The sequence below is a fragment of the Anoplophora glabripennis genome, unplaced genomic scaffold (assembly GCF_000390285.2).
Source record: "Anoplophora glabripennis isolate ALB-LARVAE unplaced genomic scaffold, Agla_2.0 scaffold883, whole genome shotgun sequence".
Classification (NCBI taxonomy): domain Eukaryota; kingdom Metazoa; phylum Arthropoda; class Insecta; order Coleoptera; family Cerambycidae; genus Anoplophora; species Anoplophora glabripennis.
Genome location: NW_019416976.1, coordinates 35,774 through 63,696, shown reverse-complemented (window position 1 = coordinate 63,696; position 27,923 = coordinate 35,774). Strand labels below are relative to the sequence as shown.

The following is a 27,923-nucleotide window of genomic DNA, read 5'->3' as shown; positions in this document are numbered from 1 at the left end:
AAGATTATCAAGTACTATTTGTGGTCCTTCATTGAAACACGTTCTGTATAACTCGAAACGAGCACCTTTGAAAATTTGATGCCAATTCGAGATGATACACCACGCAGCGCTCACCTTTTGGACCCGCTTTCTATCAGGCCTAAGAGAGGTGTCCACGACACCGAGTCTCCACTCTCCAGTTAGTTATTGTTCGACTTCTTGAAGAAGCGCATTTGTTAAATAACCTTATACGCCGTCTGAGTCATACTCGTCGTGCATTGAAATTATCGAAAGACGACGTGAGGCAAAAGCCGGCGGTATAGGAGGTTTAAATCACTCTTGAATCGTGGAAACCTGCGGCTGCTTCTGACCGACGCGCGAGTGCCCTATACCCGCGTTTTCTTCAGCCTGTGTCGTCCGGAAACAATCCCAATTGGAATCGTGAAGTTGCGGAGTTGGTTGGTGCGTTGCGCGAGGAGTTTTGAAGATACCGATTAAAAAGGTGAGTAAATTTTATGAATTTAATGTTACCCCGGGGGCAATTGTAACTTTTTATTCTTTATTACTCGTTGATGTTTACAACTAAAAGTTAAATAAAATATTATGCTTGTATTAGGTAGATCCGATGACGCATATTCTTAATGTATTATTTGTTTCAAATCGAAATTCATATTAAGTTTCCTTCCTGTTTAAGAAACTTATAGATTATTTTTAATCCTATTGAAATTTAAAAAAAGAAAAAAATGGCGAGAAATAAATGAATAAACGCAATCTCAATTGAAACGATTTTTTTGTCTACGACGTCTAAGACCTTTTATAAAGAAATTACGCGTTAAATCTCATTAGGGTTAATAAAACATGTGATTTATAGATATTTTATTGTAAACCTCGTGTTCAAGATCAATTTTAAACATCAAAAATATGCAAGTTAAACAATTTAAATTTTAACCGCCTGTATTGTTTTCTGCCTATTAATATTCCGTGACTGCATAATATCTAATAAAATTTCTCAACATACCTACCTAACAGGTACATACTTATAAGCAACTGATAGTTTATCGAGAATTTGTTATTCAATGTTAATAATACGTTGCGTACACGATATTGTGCAGCCATTTTACATCAAATTTTTATTCTGAATACCAAAGAATTTTGGTGAAACTTAATATCGCGTTAATCTTTGATTTCTTTCACATCAATGTTTATTAACCTTTTTTTCATGGTATCACACGAACCTTATAAATATTTTCTCGTATAATAAAAGTTTGTGCAATTAATAAAGTTAAAGGTCAAGTCATTAACTTGAATATTAATAACTATAAGTGTTACGGAGTGACTAATAAGTTGATTATGTTATGGAGAAGTCTAGAAATGTAAACGCAAAGTTTGCTCTTGAATAATGTGTACTATATTGAGGTTAAAAATAGTAAACATTTTCCATTTAAGTGATCCTAAGTGATCCAATCTCACCGATCAGTTATTGGAAAGCTACGTAAGGAATAATTAAAAGAAGAAACAACTCAATGTTTCTGTTTTTGGTTAAGCAGGAACTTCTGGATTAATTTTTCGATTATTGCGCTGCTGTGCAACTCAGAAATTTCAGATTTTTCAGCATTGTCAGCACAATTCTAACCTTATTTTTAAACATCAAGTCTTTAGACCCTTGAAGGGCAGTTTGGGAGGGAGTTTTTGAATAATGGGAAAGTAAAAATTCTCATCACTGTCCTGATCACTGTTTCTCTATTCAAGGACACCAAGAATCGCTGACAAAAGGTCAAAGTGCCGATGGCGTTTAAATTTGATCGATTAATATGCTGTGCTTATGTCTTGGTATTTAAAAAAAGTGCATATTCTGAAATATTGACGACAAGGATATTGGTCAAATGTTAACGGCAATTCCATATTAGAACAAAATTGAAAATGGCTGAGATAAAACAAACTGTTTAACTCTGTTACAACTTAAATAACGCTAATCTGACAAAGAGCGACCTGCTAATATGCGGACAAACCAGTGTCACGCTAAATGAAATAAAGTTTTAACAAATGATATTGTGGGAAGACTAAAATGCCTCGAGCAGCATTGAATTACACCCGCAATATCTAGTAAACAGCTAAGATCATTCGTCAACAGGCAGAGCCACCAAACATATACCAGTTTCTAGATATAGTGGATATAATTCGATGCTAGTCGTAACATTAGTCCGCAATCATTGTAAATCTATTATTTCCGTTCAACGAATCTGTGATTGGCTTGACCCGCCTTTTTCCAACCCGTCTGCATGAATAGTCTCGAGAAAAAAAAAAGAAAAAAATTTATATTTGTCGATTTTGGAAATTTTTTAAAATCTTGAGCGATCTCTAAAAAGATTTTTTTTCACCTGATTTGAGGGGGCTCTTGAAACATGATAAACTAACATATTTTCGCGAGGCACGAAAAAAAAAATATTCGTTTTTTTTGGGTCATCCTACTATGTACGTTTTCAGCCACGAAATTTGAATAATTCCAAATATTTCGAATTTTCACCACCAAGAACGGCGGTGGCAACATTTTTAAAATTATGGAGATGTTTCGCATGGTACTGGCTATGTCCTGTACACATTTAGTTTCGCGTAACTCACTCGGTTTCAAAAATACAATACCTATGTAGGAACGTTTTCAGCCACGAAATTTGAATAATTCCAAATATTTCGAATTTTCACCCCCAAGAAGAAAGTATTAAATCTTGGGCTATATTTCGAAACACCCTCGACCATTTCGTAATTTTTTACCTATTCTCTTTTAGGAAACATGCGTAACCACTTAAACTGAGCGTAGAAACGCAAGGAAACGTCAATTAACAGACCCAGCCCGCCGTGGCTTTTTTTACGACCGCTGATAAAAATTTCACTATTGTTTTACTACACGGCGATATTACGAAGACCGTAACGAGTTTCCATTGTGCTCCGCACCGCGACATTAAAAATGCATGGCTTCTCCGGCCACACGAAGTTCAAGGGAGGCGGTTTCCCTTTTAACGTTTCCCGTTTTTCGTCGTAAGTAATTCGTGTGCCAAATGATCGTCAAATATACGTCGCGGCGGCTTCAATTTCGACCTGAATAATTGATCCACCAGCAGGGAAGCCTTGTTCATGGCTAGTGATAACTGTTTCCTGCATGAAGAGCTGTCCGTAGCGTCGCTTGTCAATCAGTGACAACGGAAATCAAAGACTGTGGTATTGTTTTTTCGGTAGTCGGTGGCTCCGAACTTTTATCGGTTAGGATCCAAAAATATTCGTTCAATTCGTAAGCATAGCTTGTACAGGGTGTTCCAATCTTCCGTGGACATGGAGCTAGCACAGTTACCTGCGATTAGAATACGTAGATTTCACTACACTTACTTCTGTCTTACCTGGTGAAGACTGTAGTCCAGACACTGAAGGTGAAAATAAAGTAAAAGCTCCCAATTTTTTCGGATAGCATGGATTTTCCTGAAAATTTGAATACAAGCTCATCTGAACCCTCACTTCAAAAGTTATATTGTGTAGATGTGTGCTTTTTTCTATTTGGGGGTGAAAGCTACCCTTGTACGAAAAAAATGCGAAAATCGCAGATTTACGTATTTTAAAGATTCAATTTATGTTCAAACATGTTGGATGAAGTTCCTTTCATGTTTTTTAATATAATTTATGAAATTTAATTACTTTTCAACCCTTAAAAATCTTTAAAAACTACCATTCCATGGCCAAAAAATAGAAAAATAAAGTTTTTAACAGTTTGAAATATTCTTTTGGTGCATTCACAATGTATTGCATTTCTTTTGTTATTCATTAGAAAGNTAAGTCCTAGGTATGCAGAACCTTTAATAAAGTTCACCTATTTTTTTACGGTGCTTTCAAAAATGCAGTAAAATACAGGGTGTTCCATTTAAAAAAACATAACTTTGATATGGTACGCTTTTCCTGGACACCCTGTATATTTCAAAATATTTTTAAAATGTAGCCGTAATCAACCTACACGTACCCACCTAAACAGGTTTCTATAACATTTGCCGTTTGGTCACTAGCGACCGAGGCGTTACTGGTGGCCCACCCTGTATATGGATACGTGTGTGTATGTATATTATTAAAATATTTACTCAAATCAATTCACAAGTGCTCCAAAATACACAAAGATGATGGTAATTTACCCGCACCGAAAATTTTACCGAAAAAATGAGATTAATTTTTTTACCATAACTTTTGTAATTTTAAATTTATAAATTTACTGAAAAAAACATTTTGTAGGGAATTTAAAGCACTTTAAGTTGTGTGATTTGTAGTTTTTTTGAGCTCTTCGTTTTTTTAGATTTTTAAGCTAAAAGGACTCGGGAAAGGCAGTCTTGGAGCTTAGTTTTGAGCTTCTAACTGTCATAACTGTCAAATTTTGTCCTACAAAAATTTAAAAAAAGCAAATTGTTCAGTAGGAAAAAACCTACAATTTCTTATTCTATCATTTTTTTATAACTTTGTTAGTTTCTGAAATATTTTGAAAAAAAGTCGATTTTTAAAAAATTGAAAAAATTTATTCAAAAGTATGAACATTTTTTTAAATTTAGGCTTCTAAAATCGTTCAAATTCCCAGAATTTACTGTTAATACACTAATAAATTAAATTGCAGAAGGAATACGTTTAATTTTTTTTTTCGTCGTCATTTTAATACCGATTTTCTTTTTTTTTCTCAAAAATCATTTAATTTTGATTCTAACTTCAGTAGTTTTCATGCTAACGACTTCTACCACCACTCAATTTAAAGGTCTTTTCAATAACTTTAATAGGTGTTATATAAGTTTTCCTCGAAAAACCTTTAATTTTTCCGCTACAGAACGTTGAACGTTTCGATTGTAGCGATCTTCGAAATTGACTTCAACTTCTGGGAGTCATAACTCGGGTTCTATACCATCTACAAAAATAAAAAAGGCAATCCCTTTGTTATTTAATTACCTTCATTTTTGCTTATGATAATTTTTTTGATAAAACTTGTAGTTTTTGAGAAATTCGCGAAAAATGGCTCAAAAACATGCATTTTTGGGCTGAAAACGAACATGTTTAGGCGCAAATAACTCAAAAAGTATTGACTATACAAACAATTCTTATAGAACATTTTTTGCTTAGAATTCGTCCCTCTATCGAATCCTGAGGTTATTTTTAATAAAAAAAATCCCACCCTCCAGAAGGGGTGGCATCCACCCCTAGGGTAAGAACACACATCGGCACTATATAACTTTTATTTCTTGGGCTATTCCCTAGCTATAGTTCAAATTTCACGTCAATCCATTCCATCCGAAAAAATTGGTAGCCAAATTGCTTCAGTGACTGGACTACTGGGTGAGCTTGGTATTTCGAAAACTCAAAGGACTGAGACACCATAGAGGCAAAATGTTGCAGATCATGAGGAAGCTTCCAACGCTATGGTGCACCTCCTCACAATGACAGATTCGTTACAGAATTGTTAAATTATAATTTTGGTGGTAGACGGATTGGTCGATTTGGTCCTGTGGGATGGCCTCCAAGAAGTCCCGACTTGAATCCACTTGATTTCTTTTTATGGGGATTTTTAGGGCAACGGATTTACCGCGAAGAAATTAACAGTAGAAAACAGTTACAAGAACGAATAATTATAGTTGTTGCAAATAAAATTCGTGGTAACTTTAATATTCGCCATGTGTATGCATCGTTAATAGGTGCATTGTGTTTTTTTTTAAAGGCCTCCATAAAGTTTGCAGCCCTAGGCCCACACCAAGCAAAAGTTGTAGCTACCCCCATGAATGTAACATTGTTTATTTTCTGTATTTTTTTTTTAATTTTGGTGTGTTTAAATTAAAAATATACACCTTGTATATTTGTAAAGGTGCATGTTGGAACACAGGTTTATTTAACCGCAATTATTTAATTTCGGTTAAATTTTTACACCTAATTTTGACTCCATTGAACATCCGTACGTTCATATTACGAATATTACAGAGATTTTTTATTAATATAGAACGAGTAAATTTTTTAATTTATTTACATCCATTAACCATGATTGAGTGTGTAACAAATAAACGAAAACGACAAGACAGACCGATCTTTATTTTTTGTCAAATATTATGTTCAGTTGTTGCTGAAAATCCATGACGTCAAGTCAGTTTTTAATTCCGATGAAAAACTTGCGGGCTGCTATTTACAAAAATGACCATGACGTCAAAAATGATTACAAACATAATACTTGACGGAATTGTTAAAAAAATGACGTTTCAAAGAATAAAAATCGACATTCTTGACGTTTTTTGCAAAACTTATTGGTTTTTGCCTCACGCTCGATGCAGGTAATTTTGTTAATACCCTATACAGGGTGATTCAGAACTTATCAAAAAAAATAAAAAATTTGAATGTACAGGAAACTCTTACAAATACAATTTTGTAAAAAAAAAATAAACAAGGACAATTCGAAATTGATTTAAAAATACACTTCTGCACGCCACTGGAAACTGGTTTACTATAAAACCTGGTCTCGCGCAAGGCAAACCATGCAGTAAGTAACCAGCACGACGGAAAAAAAAACAGACAAAAAAATTCAAAGAAATTCTTTCCCAAGGAAAGAAATAAATAAAATTTTATAGCACCTATTTTATATAAGCAAATTTAATTCAACTGCTTTTGCTGCTATTGTTATTATTAATTAATAAAATTAATTGGTGGTTTTACTTAATAAAATAATTTGACACACCTACCTGATGTTACAACAACTGTTCAAAATTTTGTCCATCGAGATGTAAACACATTAAATCTGAACCCGTCTTACCCAGTTTCTACGAACTAACATAAATGTTTTGCTTCACCATAACGCAAATGCTTTACCATTACACAAATGTTGGCTTGCTTCACCATAGATTAAAACGATATCCATCAATTCCGAGCTGCTATACACGTAAACAATTTTTGACACTTGAAAAACTAATGTAAACACAATCGCAAAAACGTTAAATACTAATATAATCGGATTTCAGTATTCAGAATCACCTGGGACCACGTGGAGAGAGAGAGAGAGAGCGTATTGCGCACGGCGCCCAACGCGAATGACGCTAGATACTACATTGCCCAGCGATGTAATGGTTGAAAATACTACAACTTCAATAATATTTTTCTCGGAAACTATAAGGATTTTTTTACGATAACTTCATTTTTCACGAAGCAACTATTCCCAAATGTTTTTTGGATAAGTTGTGAATCATCCTGTATGTATTATCTCCCAATAATGGCAGTAGTAAAAGTATCTAGGCATGTTGCTTTTATATCCCCACCGGACAAATGAACGAATACGTTGGAAGATCGTTAAAAAAACCGGTGAAACACACATACACACAAAGTTATTTACCTTTTGTTTAAGATACAACCGGATGCATTTTAAACATGCTTTTGAAACGTGTTGTGGAGAATACTAAATTAACAGGCAGACCGCAGCATACATTGACATTGAATGATGAATGCTTATACCTTGTAATTTTTATGTAATTTTCCACAAATGACTGCTTGTAAAATAACAATTAAGAACTAAGCTGTAAACAGGGTGATTCAGTCATAATGTCATTAATTTTAACCACGTATTCGGAAAACCAAAATAAAGACAGAAAATCGAAAAAAAAAATACTCGACCTTTTAAAAGATAAGCAAATCACCCCTTAACTCCCGTTAATTAGGCATCGTACTTTGTATTACATTTTCTGGCCGGAAATGCGCCGGCTAACCACAGAGCGTTCAAACGTTGAAGCGAAACAGCAGATTTCCCCAGTCTTCTTCAATTTTGCAATTGATTTCAAAATCAAAGTGCAGCAGATCCTAATTTTATTAACAAAGTGCTATGGACCGATGATTATTCTTGAAGGGCTATGAAACACATTGAAAGTGATACGAAAAATATATATTAAAACATTTAGTCGTATAAATATTACCTAATACAAGATCAACGTAATTTTACCGCTATATCGCGGCGCTGTGCAAACAACGTTTGAGAAATAAAATTAGTATAACATTATAACCCTCGAATTTCGGGATTTGAAAAGTTTAAAACGTTATTTGTATAAGATGAACACATAATTATGTTTCCCAAATAATATTCGAGGTTAGCCTAAGGATCCTCCTGTCATCATCTTCTCGGCGCAGTAGTGGGGGAACTGAATGCCTGACAAAAGCAGATCTGCCAAACCCTAAAAAAAAATAAATAAATTACACCCACTTAATGTCCAGTTGAGTTGTACAGGGTGTCCCAGCTTTTACTTTTTCGAATCGAGAATGCATTGTAAATGGACTAATAAAAATATTAATGAACCCAGAACTATTACAAATATAAAGATTTTACAAGAGGGGAACATTTTTAACAAACCTCTCATCTTTAAGAAAAAAAAATTGTCAAAAAATCGCGATTTTGGCACTTTTCGGTTAGGATATCTCGAAAACCAGAGCCAATTGAGAAATTTTGAACTCAGATTCAAATTTAGCGCACCAAAATCCTTCGGAAAAGTACATTCTGGTTTCTGGATTAGAGGGTCAGCCATATTCTGTCGGCCTGTGTTATTTTTGTATTTTTTTTAACACCCTGTATTCAAAAATCTGATATATTGTTTGAATAAATTTCTGTACTTGCATAGTACTTTACATATAAGCCAAACAAATAAAATTTTTACTTGAAAAAATTCCTATCCGCGAGATTATTGTAAAATTGTCTAAAGCAGTGTTTCCCAAAGAGTGGGTCGCGACCCCCCGGGGGGTCGCAGTGAGGTATTAAGGGGGTCGCCGGAAATTTCCAAAATAAGAGAAAACCACTTTGTTAAATCATGTATATGTATTCTAATAAAGTCGTAGGTAATTATTAACAATTTGTTATCAAATGAGACATCAAACTAAATAATATTAATAAATCTTAAAAGTAAAAGCGAAAAATAAAGTAAAATAGTATAGTGTTAATGAGACCAATGCGCTTGTTTTTTTTGAAACCAGTCTTTCAAATCTGGGCTGTGTATTTGAGACCCACACAATTATATCATTTTCCAGTTCCAGGCGATTTCCCACTTTTGTTTTGATGGCAATCATAGATGAGAAACTTAACTCACATAAATACGATGCTACGAATGGAATCAAATATTTTATAGCTTCATTCACCAACTGAGGGTATTCCTGCATCCTTCGTAATATAAAATTTCAAAAATAATCAGTTAATTGTAATTTAGGCACGCTATTTTGCTTTGAGTGATGAGTAGGGGGTCGCCGTAAAAATTTTTAACAGAAAAGGGGTCGCGCTTTAAATAAGTTTGGGAAACACTGGTCTAAAGGAACATAATACAAGACATCTCTCATCTCGTGAGTCAAAAAATTTTATTAGCTAACTTTTCTATTTAAACAAATAAGTAAGGAAAACAGTTTTTTCACTTTGCAGGAAAAACCATCAATTTTAGCGAAAAGTGACTCACAGACAGCTTGTAGGGAATAAAATTATCTACAAAATGAGACTTGTTAAATTAAAATCGGTGAATAAACAAAAAAGTTATTGCAGAAAAACAAAAAAAGTGCCCATTTTTTAATTTGTTTNATTAACAAAGTGCTATGGACCGATGATTATTCTTGAAGGGCTATGAAACACATTGAAAGTGATACGAAAAATATATATTAAAACATTTAGTCGTATAAATATTACCTAATACAAGATCAACGTAATTTTACCGCTATATCGCGGCGCTGTGCAAACAACGTTTGAGAAATAAAATTAGTATAACATTATAACCCTCGAATTTCGGGATTTGAAAAGTTTAAAACGTTATTTGTATAAGATGAACACATAATTATGTTTCCCAAATAATATTCGAGGTTAGCCTAAGGATCCTCCTGTCATCATCTTCTCGGCGCAGTAGTGGGGGAACTGAATGCCTGACAAAAGCAGATCTGCCAAACCCTAAAAAAAAATAAATAAATTACACCCACTTAATGTCCAGTTGAGTTGTACAGGGTGTCCCAGCTTTTACTTTTTCGAATCGAGAATGCATTGTAAATGGACTAATAAAAATATTAATGAACCCAGAACTATTACAAATATAAAGATTTTACAAGAGGGGAACATTTTTAACAAACCTCTCATCTTTAAGAAAAAAAAATTGTCAAAAAATCGCGATTTTGGCACTTTTCGGTTAGGATATCTCGAAACTCAGAGCCAATTGAGAAATTTGGAACTCAGATTCAAATTTAGCGCACCAAAATCCTTCGGAAAAGTACATTCTGGTTTCTGGATTAGAGGGTCAGCCATATTCTGTCGGCCTGTGTTATTTTTGTAATCTTTTTAACACCCTGTATTGAAAAATCTGATATATTGTTTGAATAAATTTCTGTACACAGTGGAAATCAATTACTTGCATAGTACTTTAGATATAGGCCAAGCAAATAAAATTTTTACTCGAAAAAATTCCTATCCACGAGATTATTGTAAACTTGTCTAAAGGAACATAATACAAGACATATCTCATCTCGTGAGTAAAAAAATTTTATTAGCTAACTTTTCTATTTAAACAAATAAGTGAGGAAATCAGTTTTTTCACTTTGCAGGGAAAACCACCAATTTTAGCGAAAAGTGATAAAATTATCTACAAAATGAGACTTGTTACATTAAAATCGGTTAATAAACAAAAAAGTTATTGCAAAAAAACAAGAAAAGTGCCCATTTTTTAATTTGTTTATAACTATCGCATTTATTGTTAAAATTTTATAAAACCTATGACAAGTTGAGGGTTTTGTCATACTTTAAAAGTGTGCCAAAAGTGTTCGCTGTAGGTGCAATAGGTTTCGCACAATTAAACATGATTCTGAAAGCGTCATTGTAATCTTAAAGACGTAATTAAGCGACCTATTAAAAAATATCACCGTTTTTTTGACATTAACATTCACAAATTCTGCATTAACAAACCGTGCGTTTTTCGCTTATAAACAATTTGAATAAAATCGTTACTATTTATGCTACCTCACCGAAAATAGATGCAATGAATAGCTGGCAAAAAATAGTTCAAATTGATGCGCGCTGTAAAATTTTACAATATCTCGGCTTCTATTCATCGTAGAAACTTATTTTTTTTAAACAGGGGTAGCTCGACGAAAAAATAACAATGGGCATATTTACGAATTCGTAGAATAGCCCTGACCCTCAGAAAAAATGGATCTTATACTGAATTTTTTTTAATTTACTTTTCGCTAAAATTGATGGTTTTCCCTGCAAAGTGAAAAAACTGTTTTCCTCACTTATTTGTTTAAATAGAAAAGTTAGATAATAAAAGTTTTTGACTCACGAAATGAGAGATGTCTTGTATTATGTTCCTTTAAACAATTTTACAATAATATCGCGGATAGAAATTTTTTCGAGTTTCTCTTTTTTTTTTCGCTAATTTTCCTGGTCTAATATTTTTCGCATGAACTGGGATCAATCACCATCAAATATCAATTACAACATGATTTTTATATCTTACCGTTAATGGCGGTAGACACACACTGAGGGGGTGGACGATAATGTAGAATCCTGCACAAAAGCCAGCCACAAAGAAAGAAATAAAAATTAAGAGCAATAACCAAATGATAGAATTAAATACGTTCGCCATCTGAAAAAGAAAAATCGGTTTTATCTCTGCTAACACTAGATCTGAATATTAGTTATTGTGATTTCGTTGGGGTTAACTAATTTTGAAAACCAAAATCTCTAAATGAACAAAATGGTAAGAGATTTAACAAATGTAACATGATTATGGTCGAAATGTAGGTACTAACTATTCATCAGTTTTTTTATCTTAGTAGGCAGGTCAGACAAATGACGAACCCTTGCAGCATTCGAGTGAGTCACTGTTGAAATGATTTCCGTTCAGCCTTGTGATAATGACACAGAAATGTGTAAATTGTAATTTGTTTACTATCGAAAATGTTATTGAGTAAATCATTCTCACAAATCATTTTTTTAGTCACGGTTTTGCCGTGAATCACACCCAGTGTAGGTGGTATGTGCATTAGATATTGTATCTCATAAATATTTCATAATTCACGTCTAAGGATAACAACTGATACCTAACATCAACTTCCGATTGTTTTGAAAATTTAACCTACTAGGATCCTATTCTAAAAATATTCCTCCGGATGCGGTAAAATTTCGAGGTAGGCGTAGACCTGCACTTGTTTCATTAGTTCGCAGTCGACTGAGTTACAACACGATAATTCGTAAAATTAAAACACCCGCTTCACACAATTGTGAAAGCTATTATTAATAAACATTGAAAACAAATACTGATAAATTTCTCTTGAGAAAAATGTCACACTTATTAATATTTCCTAACTTTTTATTTAACTCTTTAAACGTTGCTAATAGAGAAAGAAATACACAAATCCCGATCTTTTTTATTTGTTTATCTTGTGAAACCCGTATACAATGTGAAAGTTACTTTTGAACTGTAATGTCTACCTAAACATTTGCTTGGAAGTGTCAAATGCTAGGTGGCCTAGAAAACAAGTGAACCGGCCTACTAACTATGTCAAAGTAAATAAATAGTGGTGATGCTGTTAAAAAATTTTAAAAGAAATGGCGAATGTTGACAAAAAAAATATATACGTAAGTTGCAAACCCCAGAAATACCCAATGATGACATCACAAGCCAAATTTGAAACTGATAGGTAATCTAGATTACACAAATTTACAGCCGGGTAACTTCTAAGAAAACAATTTATCTTGAAGTAATAACTTTTTATAATCTTTTATAATTGGAAGGTATTGTGTCTGATAATGAAATCCATGGAAAATTAATATTAAAAACTCTAGTATTTAATGGTTAGTGAACATTGAAAAGTTCCAAAGTTTAGAAAATTTGTATGAAACTGAATATTAACAATACATTCTGACAAATAATTACGTACAAATTTTAATTGTCAATTTACAATATTTAGTTATGCATAATTCAAAATATTTCAGTCAGTTATAGGTTTTACGTGAATTTGTAGACTGATTCAACGTTTGGAACAGAAACAAGTATTCTGTGAATAAAATGCACAGATAACCACATAATTTTCATTTAATATCTTGTGGTAAGATCAGGGAAAAACAGTAATCAAAGTTTCATACGTAAACAATTAAAATATGCTAGCTAAAAACACTATTTCCTTGATCTTTATGAATAGTCAAACTGTTTATCGCATATCTGATTATAAAATACAAAATATTATTATCAGTTCTGCCAAAGATGTATTTTTACTGGATTCTGGCTATAAATACCGTATAGATTTCTGTAAATGAGATAGATGACATCACATTCTTATCTTATTTACATTTTAAACACCAGAATACAGTGTCAAGCGATTTACAATAAAAATTGTACCGAGAATATTTATATTCCCATCTCCTACTTGTATAACAAATGCATGACTACCACATTATAAACAAATGCATAAGAAGGCCTGTATCACAACCGTGCGGAATACCTCTTTAGAGGTTATGTACCATAGCAAACCGAAACATACGCTTCAGAAAAGGCAACAAACAAGGTTAATGTTTAATTATATTCTACTTGGCAAAGCGTAACCATATTAAGAAAGATGACACATATAAAACATATTACGAAACACTTTAATTGATGTTTACGAGATGTAGATAAAACTTTTAGGTGTTTGATGAATCTACAGAGTGTTGTTATAACGACAATCAAGCACGCTCTTGGATACTAAGAGACAAATACAAATAACAGAGCGATTTTAAGGCTCAGTAGAGCCCAAAAGGGTAAAAAGAACATAAACAGGCCGCTGTCGTAACCTTGAGGAACACCTCATACAAAAAACGTTAATGGCTCTACAAATTGTGGTCTAATTAGCATCCTGGCAGAAATTAGGTCATATAATTACGTGTAATGAGGCGTATCGCCTCACAACAAACTTAATATCTACGCGATCACACGGAGAATTAATAAACTTGGACGTAGGCAATCCGAAATAAGTATTGCGCGATGGTAAACACCGACAGACGGATATAAATAAACATAACAACATCGCCACGAAAAAAACACAATCGGGACCATTCCATGGCTTACCTTGAGAGTAATATCACACTATACCTCGTCGCTGGTAGAAGCACGTGCTCTGAGGATTCTACACTGGTAAACTACTTTGAAAATGGGCGTAACCGAATATTTGCTAAGAAACCTGCTCGACTGTGGTAGTACCGTAAGTCGTGTTACTTAACGTTTCTATTTTTGCTTTCCGTTCGGTGGTTCGGTCTCTCTCTGTGTGGTGTCGTCTCGCTTTCCAAACAAAACAAATCGGTGTCACGAGTCTTACTACCTCACTGATACTGGTGGAATGAATGCTTGGGTGTTTTATCCGAGGAATAAGGATTATTTGAACGGGAGATAAGATATTTAGAGTAAATTTGTGGTTGGAATCGTTGTGTTCGTAACCACAAGTAAACAGTTTGGAATTGGGACATTCGCAGTCATGGGAATTGGTGGTACTCGATTTACTTATAAACTGGTCAGAAAAATTAAGGGATACAAAATATCCTACACTTCTAGGTGATTTTCGAAAAATTACTTTTTATCTTTAATATTCGGAAACTAATGGTCGTAGAAAAAATTAAAGCAAGATTTTGAAAACTTCCAAGTGTCTTCTATAAGACGTTCTTATCGTTATTTGATGCAAAAAACTTTTTCAATTCAAGAAATCTAATTAAAAAAAAGATAAAAATTGCTTATTTAAGGATTTTCGCTAAACTTGGGACAATTTTACAAATAATGAACAGACTGAAGATATTTTCGGTTTTTTTAAATTCAAAGTATCCCAAATAAATTCTAGAAGTCCAAATGGCTGCGATCTTTCTTCCATTGTGATCACTTTTACTAAAAATCATTTGAGGAATAAATTTTGCATCTTTTATTCATTTTTTTAAATTGAAAATATTTTTTTATCATCAAAGTATGTTAAGAAATATAGAAAAAAAGAGACGAATTGAGAAAAACTACATATATATTTGTTTACAATATTCACAATCGTAAAAAAAAAATGGTTTTCAATCAGATAAATTTCTCTAATCTTCAGGGTTCAACAAGGGTCAATTCTGGGTCCACTCTTGTTTGTTACTTTTATTAATGATCTAAATGAATACTTTGATGTCAATTACGGACGACCTTAAATTGTTTTTGGTTAAATATTCCATTGATTGCACTATACCCATGTACCATAAAAACCAACCGTTTTCAACAAAAAGGCATATAAATTTGTTTAAAAGTTATTTTCAACACTGATAAACGGAATTAGAACCAATCGTTTATTAGAAATATGCCTTTAAAGAAAACAGTGCAATTACAATTTTAAATTTCGTTCATTTAACAATTTTATTGCAAACAGAATTGACAGATCAAAAAATATATTTTCTAAAAGCAATATATCAATCTAACACAATCTAAACAATGTAACTGATTTAAACTACCTAAAAATCTAAAAAAAAACTATTATTGAGCTGTCTTAAAAGATATGTTTTTCAATGCTTCTCAGTAGAATTGAAAATAACCTTCAAACAATTTTTTTGATGCATTGACAAATTTAAATGCCGTTTTGTTGAAAACGGTTGGCTTTAGAAATATTAGTTAGTTAGTTATGCCTTTTTTAAGCAGAAAAGTTGGGGAGAAAGATTTTTCCAGCGCAAAATAAAATTCATGGTGGCACAAAAAAGTTTTGGCAGTCCTAATGGTCGCTTATGGAACGAATTCGTCAATAAATTGAAATTTCTCATCCCAAAAAACCTCCAGACATAAAATTTCAGAAAATTAACTCGAAATAGTCGACAAATATTAAATAAAATGTGATATATTTTTTTAAATTTCAATTTAGGCAAAAATTGTATATGAAGTAGGTACCTCTACTAATTTTCTATCTGCTGGCGAAGTTTGTAACCTTACTTTTGTTACACCCCTGAATAAATAAAGTCATCTATGAGCATGACAAAAAGAAACAGCCCGAATGCCCATCCTTGTGGAACAACCCTGGAAATAATGGGTTCAATCTCACGATCTATACTCGTAGAATTAAGAGAGCTATATTTTGAACACCCCGTATACCTTCATGCATACCGATTTTTTACAAACAATTTTCTCTTTCAGCTAAAATGTGGCAATTCCGCTACCCAAACGTGGCAGCGCTGGTGCTGTTTTTCGTGCTTTCCGCGAGTGGCCAAAATGACTGGCAGAATCAGCAAATTGGGAATAACAGGGAAGACTGCTGCGAAGAGTACTGCTACACCAGGGACGAGGAACCTTACGTATACTTTGGTACCAAAACGGCCTACGATACCTTGAACCGAAGATCAGGTTCCCAACATGAGATACCAGGTGAAAATTATAAAGTTTAGGGACAGATCTTGCTACGAATTTATAATCGTTACGTTTTCGCTTAAAAGTAATCTCATTTAAATGGAATAGGTGCTTGAGAAGTTTCGTAAATACAAATTTTTGTAAATTGTTATGTTCGGTTTAATTTAAAATGACGGCTTAATAGTCCAATTAAATAAGCCTTTAAATCGAAATTTTAGTCAACTTGCCTGAATTTTTTATATGAGTTAGTTTGCGGTATGTTATAACTAAGTGACAGTAATTTTTTGTTCAACCCCCAGCCAAGGGTGAAAAAAGATAAAGCAAAGGGGTTTTTCAAAACGGGTAAGGACTAGAAAAAATAGTATCGTATAAAAATTGTAAAGCATACAATTCTACATAAAAATGGCCTCTTGACTTTTTCTTGTATTGTTAAAATTAACAGAGTTAGGGAGGCTAGAAGTTAAGGGAAGATTTCAGAAATTTTAAAAAATCATAAGCAGAAAAATGAATGAATTTTGTAATTTTTTTTTTTCGATCTACTCTAAAAAATGTAACCTTTCTTTCCAGAGAAATAGATATATTTTTTAATTTTTAATAAGAAAGTTATAACAATTTCAAATTTGTTGTTCACCCCCCTCAACAGAGATTTTAACGAAAACCCCGAAACAGGTCAATTTAATTTTGTAAATTTGTTTACCTAAATCATATTTTTAAGTCCTTTTCAGTAAATATGATTTTTTTATAAATAAAAAAGTTTTTCTGAATTAAAAAATAAGGGTAGCAACCCCCAAACACGGAGTCACTTGCGAAATATTTGTTTTTTATCATAAGTAATTTCCATTTTGAACCCCAGAAATTTAAAAAAAACTGTTTTGGGGGGCGAACTTTGAGGGTGTATTTCACCCCGTAAATATGTTTTTCCGCCGATAAAAAAATACGTGTCTCTTTACATTTTTTAGAGTAGATTGAAAAAAAAATTACAAAATTCATTTGTTTTTCTGCTCGTTATGATTTTTTAAATTTCTGAAATCTTCCCTTAACTTCTAGCCTCCCTAACTCTGTTAATTTGAATAGTACAAGAAAAAGTCAAGATGCCATTTTTATGTAGAATCGTATGCTTTACAATTTTTATACAAAACTTATTGTTCTAGCCCTAACCCGATTTGAGTTATCTTGAAAAACCCCTTTGCTTTATCTTTTTTCACCCTTGGCCGGGAGTTGAACAAAAAATTACTGTCACTTATTGTTATAATATACCTACCTCAAACTAACTCATATCAAAAATTCAGGCAAGTTGTCCAAAATTTCGATTTAAAGGCTTATTTAATTGGACTATTAACTTTTTCAAGCTCCAATCAGCGTACAAGAATTATTTAGCAATGGAAACCACTTTTGAGGTTTGAAACTTCAATTTTATTCTCAATAGAGTCTTCAGTACTCTTCAGTGTACTTTTCTCCACTGAAGGAAACATCCAACCATGCCTTTGGATTGAAGTAATGTCTACCCCAAAGACAACTTCGAATATGCAGCGATTTCTCTTGCTTCTAATTTTTTTATAGTCAACGCGTCGCTATAGAAAAATGGACTAAAAAATCGATGAATTGACGTCCACTATTTTATTGTTGAAATGTGCAGTAGAAAAGGTGTCTCATCTCGTGAGTCAATTTTTTTCATTAGAAACATTGTTTTTTTTTAACAATTTGGGTCGAAAATCAGTTTTTTCCAATACATTGAAAAAGCTATTGATTTTAGAGAAAAGTGTCCAACAGACGAAATATGTACAATAAAAAGATGTCGCCTGACAGACTAAAATTGGCGGTTTAAAAGTTGTAAAAAAAACACTTAAAAAAACGAGGAAAAACAGCATTTTTTTAATTATCCAAAACGTGGTTTTTATTTCTTGGAATTTTATAAATATGCCTAAAAGTTGTGAGTTTGATTAGTCTTCAAAACTGTGCGAAAGATGGGCTCTGTGGTCTCAATAGTTTTTGCAAAATTCTATTTTTTATCCCAAGGGCAAAAATGCATAACTTTAACCTTCTATCTCTCCGAAAGTTATTAACAAAAAAGGGTTTAGAAAGTCGATTTTTAAAGCTTAAAACATAGCTTTGTATTTAAATGGAATTTTCATTTATTGGCAGGGGCCCTTTTGATTTTTACATAAAAAATAGTCTTTTTCTACTACTTTTTTTTCTTCTACTTTTAAAATATGGCTAAAAAATTAAAATCGGACCACCTCCAACGCATTCAGAAGTTTTGCAAAATAGTGCACCAAAAAATTCAAATTGCAATTGTGCTAAAACTAATGGTCCGACAGCGCCTGCTTTGTGCAAACTTAAAGTACATTATAATTCACTACTTTTGTGGATAGGGTCAGCTCTACAACTTAAAAAATGTCGGAGTAATGAATTTTTTAAATAAACGCTAAATTTTCCGATTTTTCCGGGTTTTCTTCGTTTCTAATTTTCTGATCGGTTCGATCAATCTCTCGTTTTATTCGTATTTCAATTCTCTACAAATTGTCTTATAGCATTCAGATTGCTTCATTAGTTTAGGTTTTATAAGCAAAAAACTAAAAAAAATGTTTTTTACATAAAAAAGGTTTAAAAAAAATTAATTAATGGTAAATTGGTGTAGGAAACGTATAAGCATATATCTATAGACTGTCTTTTATATGATGATACAGCCCGTTTGCTACTAGTATTTTNTTTTTTCACCCTTGGCCGGGAGTTGAACAAAAAATTACTGTCACTTATTGTTATAATATACCTACCTCAAACTAACTCATATCAAAAATTCAGGCAAGTTGACCAAAATTTCGATTGAAAGGCTTATTTAATTGGACTATTAACTTGACTTTTTCAAGCTCCAATCAGCGTACAAGAATTATTTAGCAATAGAAACCACTTTTGAGGTTTGAAACTTCAATTTTATTCTCAATAGAGTCCTCAGTACTCTTCATTGTACTTTTCGCCACTGAAGGAAACTTCCAACCATGCCTTTCGAACTTTCGATTGAAGTAATGTCTGCCCCAAAGACAACTTCGAATATGCAGCGATTTCTCTTGCTTCTAATTTTTTTATAGTCAACGCGTCGCTATAGAAAAATGGACTAAAAAAATCGATGAATTGACGTCCTCTATTTTATTGTTGAAATGTGCAGTAGAAAAGGTGTCTCATCTCGTGAGACAATTTTTTTCATTAGAAACATTGTTTTTTTTAACAATTTGGGTCGAAAATCAGTTTTTTCCAATACATTGAAAAAACTATTGATTTTATTCAACAGACCAAATATGCGGAATAAAAAGATCTACAAAATGCCGCCTGATAGACTAAAATTGGCGGTTTAAAAGTTATTGCAAAAAAACACTTAAAAAAAACGTGGAAAGCAGCATTTTTTTAATTATCCATTATCCAATTATCCACTTGGTTGTTATTTTTTGGAATTTTATAAATATGCCTAAAAGTTGTGAGTTTTATTAGTCTTCAAAACTGTGCGAAAGATGGGTGCTGTGGCCTCAATAGTTTTTGCAAAATTCTATTTTTTATCCCGACAAGGGCAAAAATGCATAACTTTAACCTTCTGTCTCTCCGAAACTTATTAACAAAAAAAGGTTTAGAAAGTCGATTTTTAAAGCTTAAAACCTAACCTAGCTTTGTATTTAAATGGAATTTTGATTTATCGTATTTCAATTCTCTACAAATTGTCTTCTAGCATTCAGATTGCTTCATTAATTTAAGTTTTATAAGCAAAAAACTAAAAAACTAAATTGTTTTTTTGCATAAAAAAAGGTTTATAAAAAATTAATTAACAGTAAATTGTTGTAGGAAACATATAAGCATATATCTACAGACTGTCTTTTATATGATGATACAGCCCGTTTGCTACTAGTATTTTTGTCACAAAATCACTTATTTAATATCAACCAGTTAATCGGTACATTTTCCATAAGCATATTTAATTAAAAATATACAATTTTTAGCAAATTGTAAGCGCAAAGCAGAGTATTTTCGACAAAAAGTAATAATACATCTGAAATGTCTTTCTGAACTAATTTTAATTGTGGTTTCGATTCCTAATGATATTTTTTTGATATCTTATACGAATAAGGCATTTCACCTTAACAGAAAATATTTTTGCCCGTTATCTAATTTCTTTAATGTTTTTTTTACATGTTTCAAATGTTTAAATGTTTTTTTAAAATATTTTAAACATGTCAGTGTCAACATGTCAATAATCTTTCAATGTTTTTTAAATGTTTGAAATGTTTCAAGTCCGCCAATTTTGACAATATTTTGAGGCAGTTTCACAAAAAAAAACATTGTTTTCTTAATTCACTGGTGTGCGCAAAAGAACCTCCCCATTTTAAAATACAAAAAAACGATATATTTCGCAACCAAATCTCCGACCTTTAAAATTTTGTATCAATATTTTAAGTCCTGTATTTTCTGCAAAAAGTGCTACGTTATTTTCACCTATTTGACCTACATAGACCTAAACTTCATTTATCTTTATAAACTATAACCTAAACCAATAAACAAACAATAAAATTTGAAACACAATCGACAGAATTGTAGGTATTGTTCTTTCTATTGTTATAAATCGCACAAAAACATCGCTATCCACTAAGCATACCAGCTTCCACAGATTACGTCGAAGCTAAAAAAAAAAATAATAAAACAATTTCAGTTGTCCTTGAAGGAAATTTTATAGCACCAATGCATCTAATTCATCACGTATGCGTGAAAATGAAGTCGTGTTTCTTAAAATAGCTCCATGTACGAACATTAAAAATGGGATATTGTACAGGGTTAGTCACTACCTATAATCTGACAACTTATTGTGAGTTTGCAAAAAAGTTTTTAATACAGAAGTTTTAGCTTTTTTTATGAATTTTTATAACAGTATTAGAAACAACAATTGAATAATGGAAATCACAAAATTAAAGACATTTTTTTTTAAATGGAACACATTATACAGGGTCGGAAAGTCCCCATGGTCCATCGACCGTTACGTGAGAGCGATAAAGTAAGTCATAGAAATCCGTGCGATAGAGAAAGATAGCTATAATGAAGGCGTCTCATAGTCACCGCCCGTTTCGCCCTTCCACAAATAAGATCCACTTCCACTTGTAATTCAGCGACCGGTGGTCATCTTTGTTTTCGTCGTTTGGCTTTTCTTTAATAGATTGTCACTACTTATACAATTTCGACTTCGTTATTCCGATATATTCCTGTATACAGCGTGTAAAATTTATCACAGCACCATGACACCTTTTAGGTTGCAATCCGATCCAGTTCTGGAGCCTCATCAGACACGGCACCAGACTCCCCAACGCCCAGAAGATCGAAGAACTACGAGGTCTCAGCAAGCTACACGCTGAAATTTTAAGGAACTACGAAGAGCGCAGGTCGTATCCCGACAAAGGGAGACTTTGCATAGAAGACTATAACCTAATTACTAGGTACTACCAAACGCTATATTTTACTTGGATCTTTCTACAATCGCTTTCATTTGTTTTAAAGGTGGCGTTGGAACGACACGATAGCGACAGACAAAGCCGACTCGTTGACCAGACAAGGAGTGGAAGACCTCAAGCTATTGGCTAGGAGGTACAAATCAAAGTACCCACAAATATTCCAAGGCACATACGATGAGAAAACGTACAACGTAAGTGATTTGATCTACCGAAGGTAACAAAGTTATCTGACCCATCAGCGTCATTTTTAGTTCCAATACGAGAGCGTTGATCGCACTCAAGAAACCTACCAGGCCTATATCGAGGGCTTGTTTGGTAGCGAAGCGTATCGAGTCCATGCCAATGTTCTCAACGATGAAAGGTTGACCAAGGTAGGTGGTTACTTGTTTTTTATCTATTGTGATGATGTTTTCCATTAAAGCAATTTGTACATACTTGGTGCCACCTTGATTACACCTAGTTATTCATCTAACGATCTCTAGAATAGTCGTAAATTCAAGTATATTGTAATATTTGGCCTAACGTCAATTATAATTGTTAAAGTAATACTTCCTAATACTTTCCATCACCAATAAAATTTAAAAATTAAAGAAATAAAGATGTCCAGCTAAGTACGTGGATCAGCCAGAAACGAATGGTGTGACGTCACAACATGGCTTCCCCGCGTTTTCCCGCGCTTCGTGTTCACTAACTATACGATGTCTGTTTAGAAAATAACCGAACTTTTTGAAGTACGCTCTAATGGAGATATTTGGATTGTTGATATCTCACTTAGTTTTCGTGATATTGTTGCGCTTTTCTTTCAACTTGAGAGAAATTGTTAATAAAAACTTAGATTTTTTGCACGATGTATATTTCTGAATATCAATTTAAAAAGATATTCTAAATGGGCCTATTGCGAGCTGTGTCGTACATTGTTGTCAAATCTCATCTATCGCACAGAAATGTAACAATGATGTCACACAAACACGTCTACTGTCACTAAACACAGAAATAAACAACTTTATTTCTGTTTTTTATTAAAAAATATATAATAATTTCAGACCCCCCCCCCCACTTAAGGTTACACCTTCATTATACAAGGGGAGTGCCCCTATCTATTTGTACAAGCCGAAATCAAAGATTAATGTGTTTTAGCCCGACACGAGCTGTAAAAATCTGATGAACCGACAGGATCAGAACGTAGGTTACAGGAATGAATACCAATCATTTTTGTCGAACCCCGAGTATCAAAAAACAGCGAACGACGTCTTCAGAAGATTAGGCTTTAGATACAATTTAAACGCTTCCGTCATCAGTGACATCTATGATCTGTGCAGATACGAGAAGGCCTGGTAAGCATGCGCCAAGATAAAACAAATGACATATTTCTCAAAATGACTGTACTACTTCAGGAACGTGCAGCAGAGGTCGCCCTGGTGCATATCTTTCACGAAAACCCAGCTGAAGTTCCTCGAGTACGGAGAAGATTTGAAGCACTACTACAAAAGCGGGTACGGCAACAAAATGAGCGAAAAAATCGGTTGTTCCCCCGTGAAAGACTTTTACGAGAGGTTTGAAAAAACTGTAAATGGTAAGAGCGGTACGAAATGTTCATGCGACATGTTGCATCGCATTGTTATAATTACAGGTGATACGAGCGGCAACAAGGCAACGTTCTTCTTCACCAAAGCCTCGACGCTGTTGAACGTGTTGACAGCGATGGGTATTGGAAGGGACTATGCCCCATTGCCAGCGGACAGGAACAGGAGGAATTGGAAGACCTCTGAGTTGAGCCCGTTTGGCGCAAACTTGGCAGCTGTACTATATCAGTACGTATTCTTGCATAATTTTGACCGGGATTTTAGAGACAATAACATACACTGATAGTTCTTGTAATAAACACGCTAGCAGCAGTAAAAGTTAACGTTAATGAACGGCCTGTACGCGGGAGAATGAGCGCTGAGCCCGCGCACGCGCGTGAGCGTCGCCCTCGGTTGTGCGCGAGATTTTTTAACTGAATTTGAATTTGAAACGTTAAAGCAATAGTCTCTCCGCGACGAGAGCGACGTTCAATTGTTCAATTATTGTCTCTAAAATCCCAGTCCGATACGTCCAATAGTAAATTAACAATTAACGTCATAAAAATAAGCTCTATTTGATGCAAAAAGAGCAGATTCCCGAGCGGCTTTTACTTGACCTTGGAAAATTTGTTTATAACGCTGTTTTGCATATCCTTTGTAAAGGGCCACTTAATTTTAACTTATTGAAATATTTCTTTTTCGATACGTTTCTTTGTGTCAATTAGAACTTATGTTTACGATATTAAGATCTAAAATCAACGTTTAATAAACAATTAGTTTCAAAAAACGAACGAAATTAATTAACAATTTCACGGTCAATCGAATCGGCTTTTGGCAACATCCATCGCTTTTTCTAATAATAATGCGCAATTTTCGAAAGCTAAGTTTTCCGTGTTCTGTCTTTATTTTACAGTTAACAAATTAGTGAAAAATGACTCTAGGTACTACCTTAAATTGTAGCTAATTTAAATGGCTACAACATGAAATAACAAATTTTTTACTTATTTATTTGCAATTTGCCAACTTAGCGTCACTTCTTTCAAGTTAGGTACTTTTTTGATATTATCATTCTACACACCTTTCTCCGTCACAAAATTCAATAAAATATCTAGTAATAATTTTTTCATGATCAAACTCTACTTCGACTGGAGTATTATCAATATTTAGGAACTTGAAACACTTGAAAAAGTCGTAGGGGCGCCAACTTTCAGATAAATGCGAAAGTTTGATATTGGATAGTGCGGTAATAAACCTTGTCAGAAATTAACTTTGCGCTTAGTTTTTAGGCTTTTGGTATTATATTGGACAACATTTTTTTCAGAATTTGTTTCTGGTTATCTAACTTGGGGAATGACATGTTTTCAATTTGACAGTATGTACCGGATATAAATGCTTATATTTTATTTCCTAGGGCATTATTAGATTTCAAATTTGTAGCTATTCCAATATTTTACCTAACATCACATACAACATACATGGTCGGAAAGTCCCCATGGTTCATCGGCCGTTACTTGAGAGCGATAAAGTAAGTCATAAACATCCATGTGATAGAAAAGGATGGCTATAATGAAGGTGTCTCATAGTCACCGCCCATTTCGCCCTTCCGCAAATAAGATCCACTTCCACTTGTAATTCAGCGACCGGTGGTCATCTTTGTTTTCGTCGTTTGCCTTTTCTGTAATAGATTTCATTACTTATACAATTCCGACTTCTTATTCCGATATGTTAATACAGTCCGTTAACAGAGGGCAGCACACCTTCATTATAGCCATCCTTCTCTATCGCACGGTGTTTATCGTTCTCACGTAACAGCCGATGAACCATGGGGACTTTCCGATCCTGTATACTGGCGATGAAAACTACTCTTGAAAATAGGTCTACATTTTCAAGTACTTCAAATCCCCTTCTTAAGAAGAAGATTCCCGAGTTTGAAATGAAGTAAAAATTCCCTTTTTTGTTTTAGATGCAGAGATAACGAGTACAAAGTCATGTTCTTTCTCAATGAAGTTCCTGTGGAACTTCCAGAATGTTCCGTGGGCCTATGCAGTTGGTCCATGGTCCAACAGAAGTACCAAGGCCTCGTGAAAAACTGTAACGTAAACGATATTTGTAACGAAAATTCTGCGCATAGTTTCTACCTGAATTATATCCTCTACGTCTTCTCAGCAGCTGCATTATTGTACCTTAGAATGTAAAGGAAAAAATAACGCAAATTCGCAACTTTTTCCAAAAGAATACTAAACTGATATTCAGAAAAAAAAATGTAATTTTATAGTGTATTTGATTCAATTTAAATGCAACTATGGCAAATTTAGTTTATAATCAAACCCCATTAGCTGAAAACGCGCAACTAGCAAAAGTATTTTGCCATATAAGTATCAAAGTATTAGTATCATCGTAGTTGATAGATTTTTCTACAGATTTACCAAAACATGCACCTTACACCTAAGCCTATCTTAGTACAAAAATTGTTGTTCTGTAAAAATTTTATAATTTCTCTAATATACCTGTTTCAACTAACATTTTCAACGCGCAGCACAGTGTGATAATTATCATCATTATTATTGTTATTATATTAGCATGTACGAATTTGGCAAGGACAAAATAATTCGACTGCGGAATTATTATCTATTGCCACATTAAAAAAATTAGTAAACTTTTTTATAGATCGTTACACATAGTACCTAGCTACTTGTTAATACATAGAAGAATGTTAGTAACATTGTTATTGTAATTGTTATGTGTATTTTTTTAATATAAAATAATTACTAACCTTGGTTTTATTTATAATTATTATTACATTAATCTATTTCGTTCACTTACATACCTAACTCCGAATCTTTAAAACCTTACAAAAGCATAATACTTTAATAAAATAATTTTTGAGGAGTTAAAAACTCAGATTTACAGCGTTACATGCCATCTAGGAGAATATTAGTCAACTACAGTCGGCTTTATTTACCCAAGATCTCAGCAATCTGTTATTCTGAATAATGTTGGGTCAAAATCTGGCCGCTTTCAATATTGCCAACCATAAATTAACAAAATAAGCTAGCCACTATTCTCTACAATTTAATATACAATCGAAATAGAATAAATTTGGAATTAAATACCTAAATTGGGTAAATATTTACTATTGTGGCACCCTCTAAAATTTTCACAAAATTTTGTCCACCCCGCTATTTTCGATGGTGTTTGAACACGAATCTGAAGTTTGTTTTGTGCGGTCGAACTCAGTTTTCGAGAAAAAAAAATTTCAAAATTCTAACCTGGACATTTCAGATAACACTACGTATAACTCTGTATATTTTATGTAACTTTCAAAATATCTGTAATAAACAATCAACATTATTTAAGACATTTTCCCAATTTTGAACTAAAAAAATATATATTTAATAGGTAAATAAAANTAAACAATCAACATTGTTTAAGAAACACGTTTTCCCAAATTTGAACTAAAAAAAATATGTATGTATTTAATAAATAAAATTATAGCAACTTTATGTGGGATGAACAGAGATGAATGAGAGTGGGGGAACTCAATGTTGTCATCACGAATTACAAATGGCGGATTCAAAAAACAAAATTTGTATCCATTAAATACATATTTTTTACTTGAAATTTGCGAAAATGTGTTTCGTGAGCAGTGTTAATTGTTCATAACAGGTGTTCTGAAAGCTACATAAAATATACAGTAGTGTCATCTGAAATATCCAGGTTAGAATTTTGAAAATTTTTTTCTCAAAAACTAGGTTCGACCGCACAAAAAAAACTTCAGATTCGTGTTCAGCACCATCGAAAATAGGGGGGTAGACAAAGTTTTGTGAACATTGGAGAGGGTGCCACTATAGTAAATAATTACCCTAAATTGTTGTAATGGGATAAACTTTTATCAGGTTTAATGAATTTCATATATAATTTGCGACTTTTGTACAAAAAAGTGTATGAAAAACAAAATTAAACAATAAATTTCATTTTGTTAATAATATAAACAAAAAGTAAACCAGTTTTATTTTTTTGGTTAAGTTGAAAATGTGATTTTTTGTACAGACACTTTAAATACACCCTGTATATTAATATGACATATTTTTTTGTTCAATCTATTTTATTGCAAAATTTCGTAATATGTTTAACTTCGGCAATTTTTTTAATAAGAAATTTAGGATAAACTAATAAGTTTTATAAATTTAGGAAAATTTTTAGGGAAATCTAGGGATCTGGCAACACTGTACTGAATATCGCTTTTGTCATATATATAATACTAGTAGTAGTATTACATATATGGCTTTTGTTTTCAAAGCTGTCCTATATTTTATACTCTCTACCTGTCTATTATGTCCTCAAAAAATCTATTCTTTGGACGTTTTTGTGTTTAGAATGCTCTGATTTTTTTATTATCATTTTTCTTTCATTAATATCTTAATTAAGTTTCTTCTGTAGTTTGCAGGCTGAAAAATTTCTTTTATCTCTGCTCGAGGATACTCAATTACAGTGAAAATTCTTAATATAATTTTCAAATGTTTTTAAAGATTATTTTGAGGTTT

General features: G+C 32.9%; 1 protein-coding gene across 1 annotated transcript; it reads left to right on the top strand.

The window, feature by feature from the left end:
• The first annotated feature begins 190 nt into the window (after positions 1-190).
• LOC108912760 (multiple inositol polyphosphate phosphatase 1-like) lies at positions 191-26,126 on the top strand. Its single transcript, XM_018718139.1, has 9 exons — positions 191-481; positions 16,128-16,355; positions 21,619-21,802; positions 21,864-22,008; positions 22,069-22,188; positions 22,955-23,151; positions 23,212-23,390; positions 23,448-23,628; positions 25,343-26,126. Exons 2-9 carry the CDS (start codon positions 16,133-16,135, stop codon positions 25,572-25,574), a joined length of 1,461 nt encoding a protein of 486 aa, XP_018573655.1. The 5' UTR covers positions 191-481; positions 16,128-16,132; the 3' UTR covers positions 25,575-26,126.
• Positions 26,127-27,923: the final 1,797 nt, after the last annotated feature.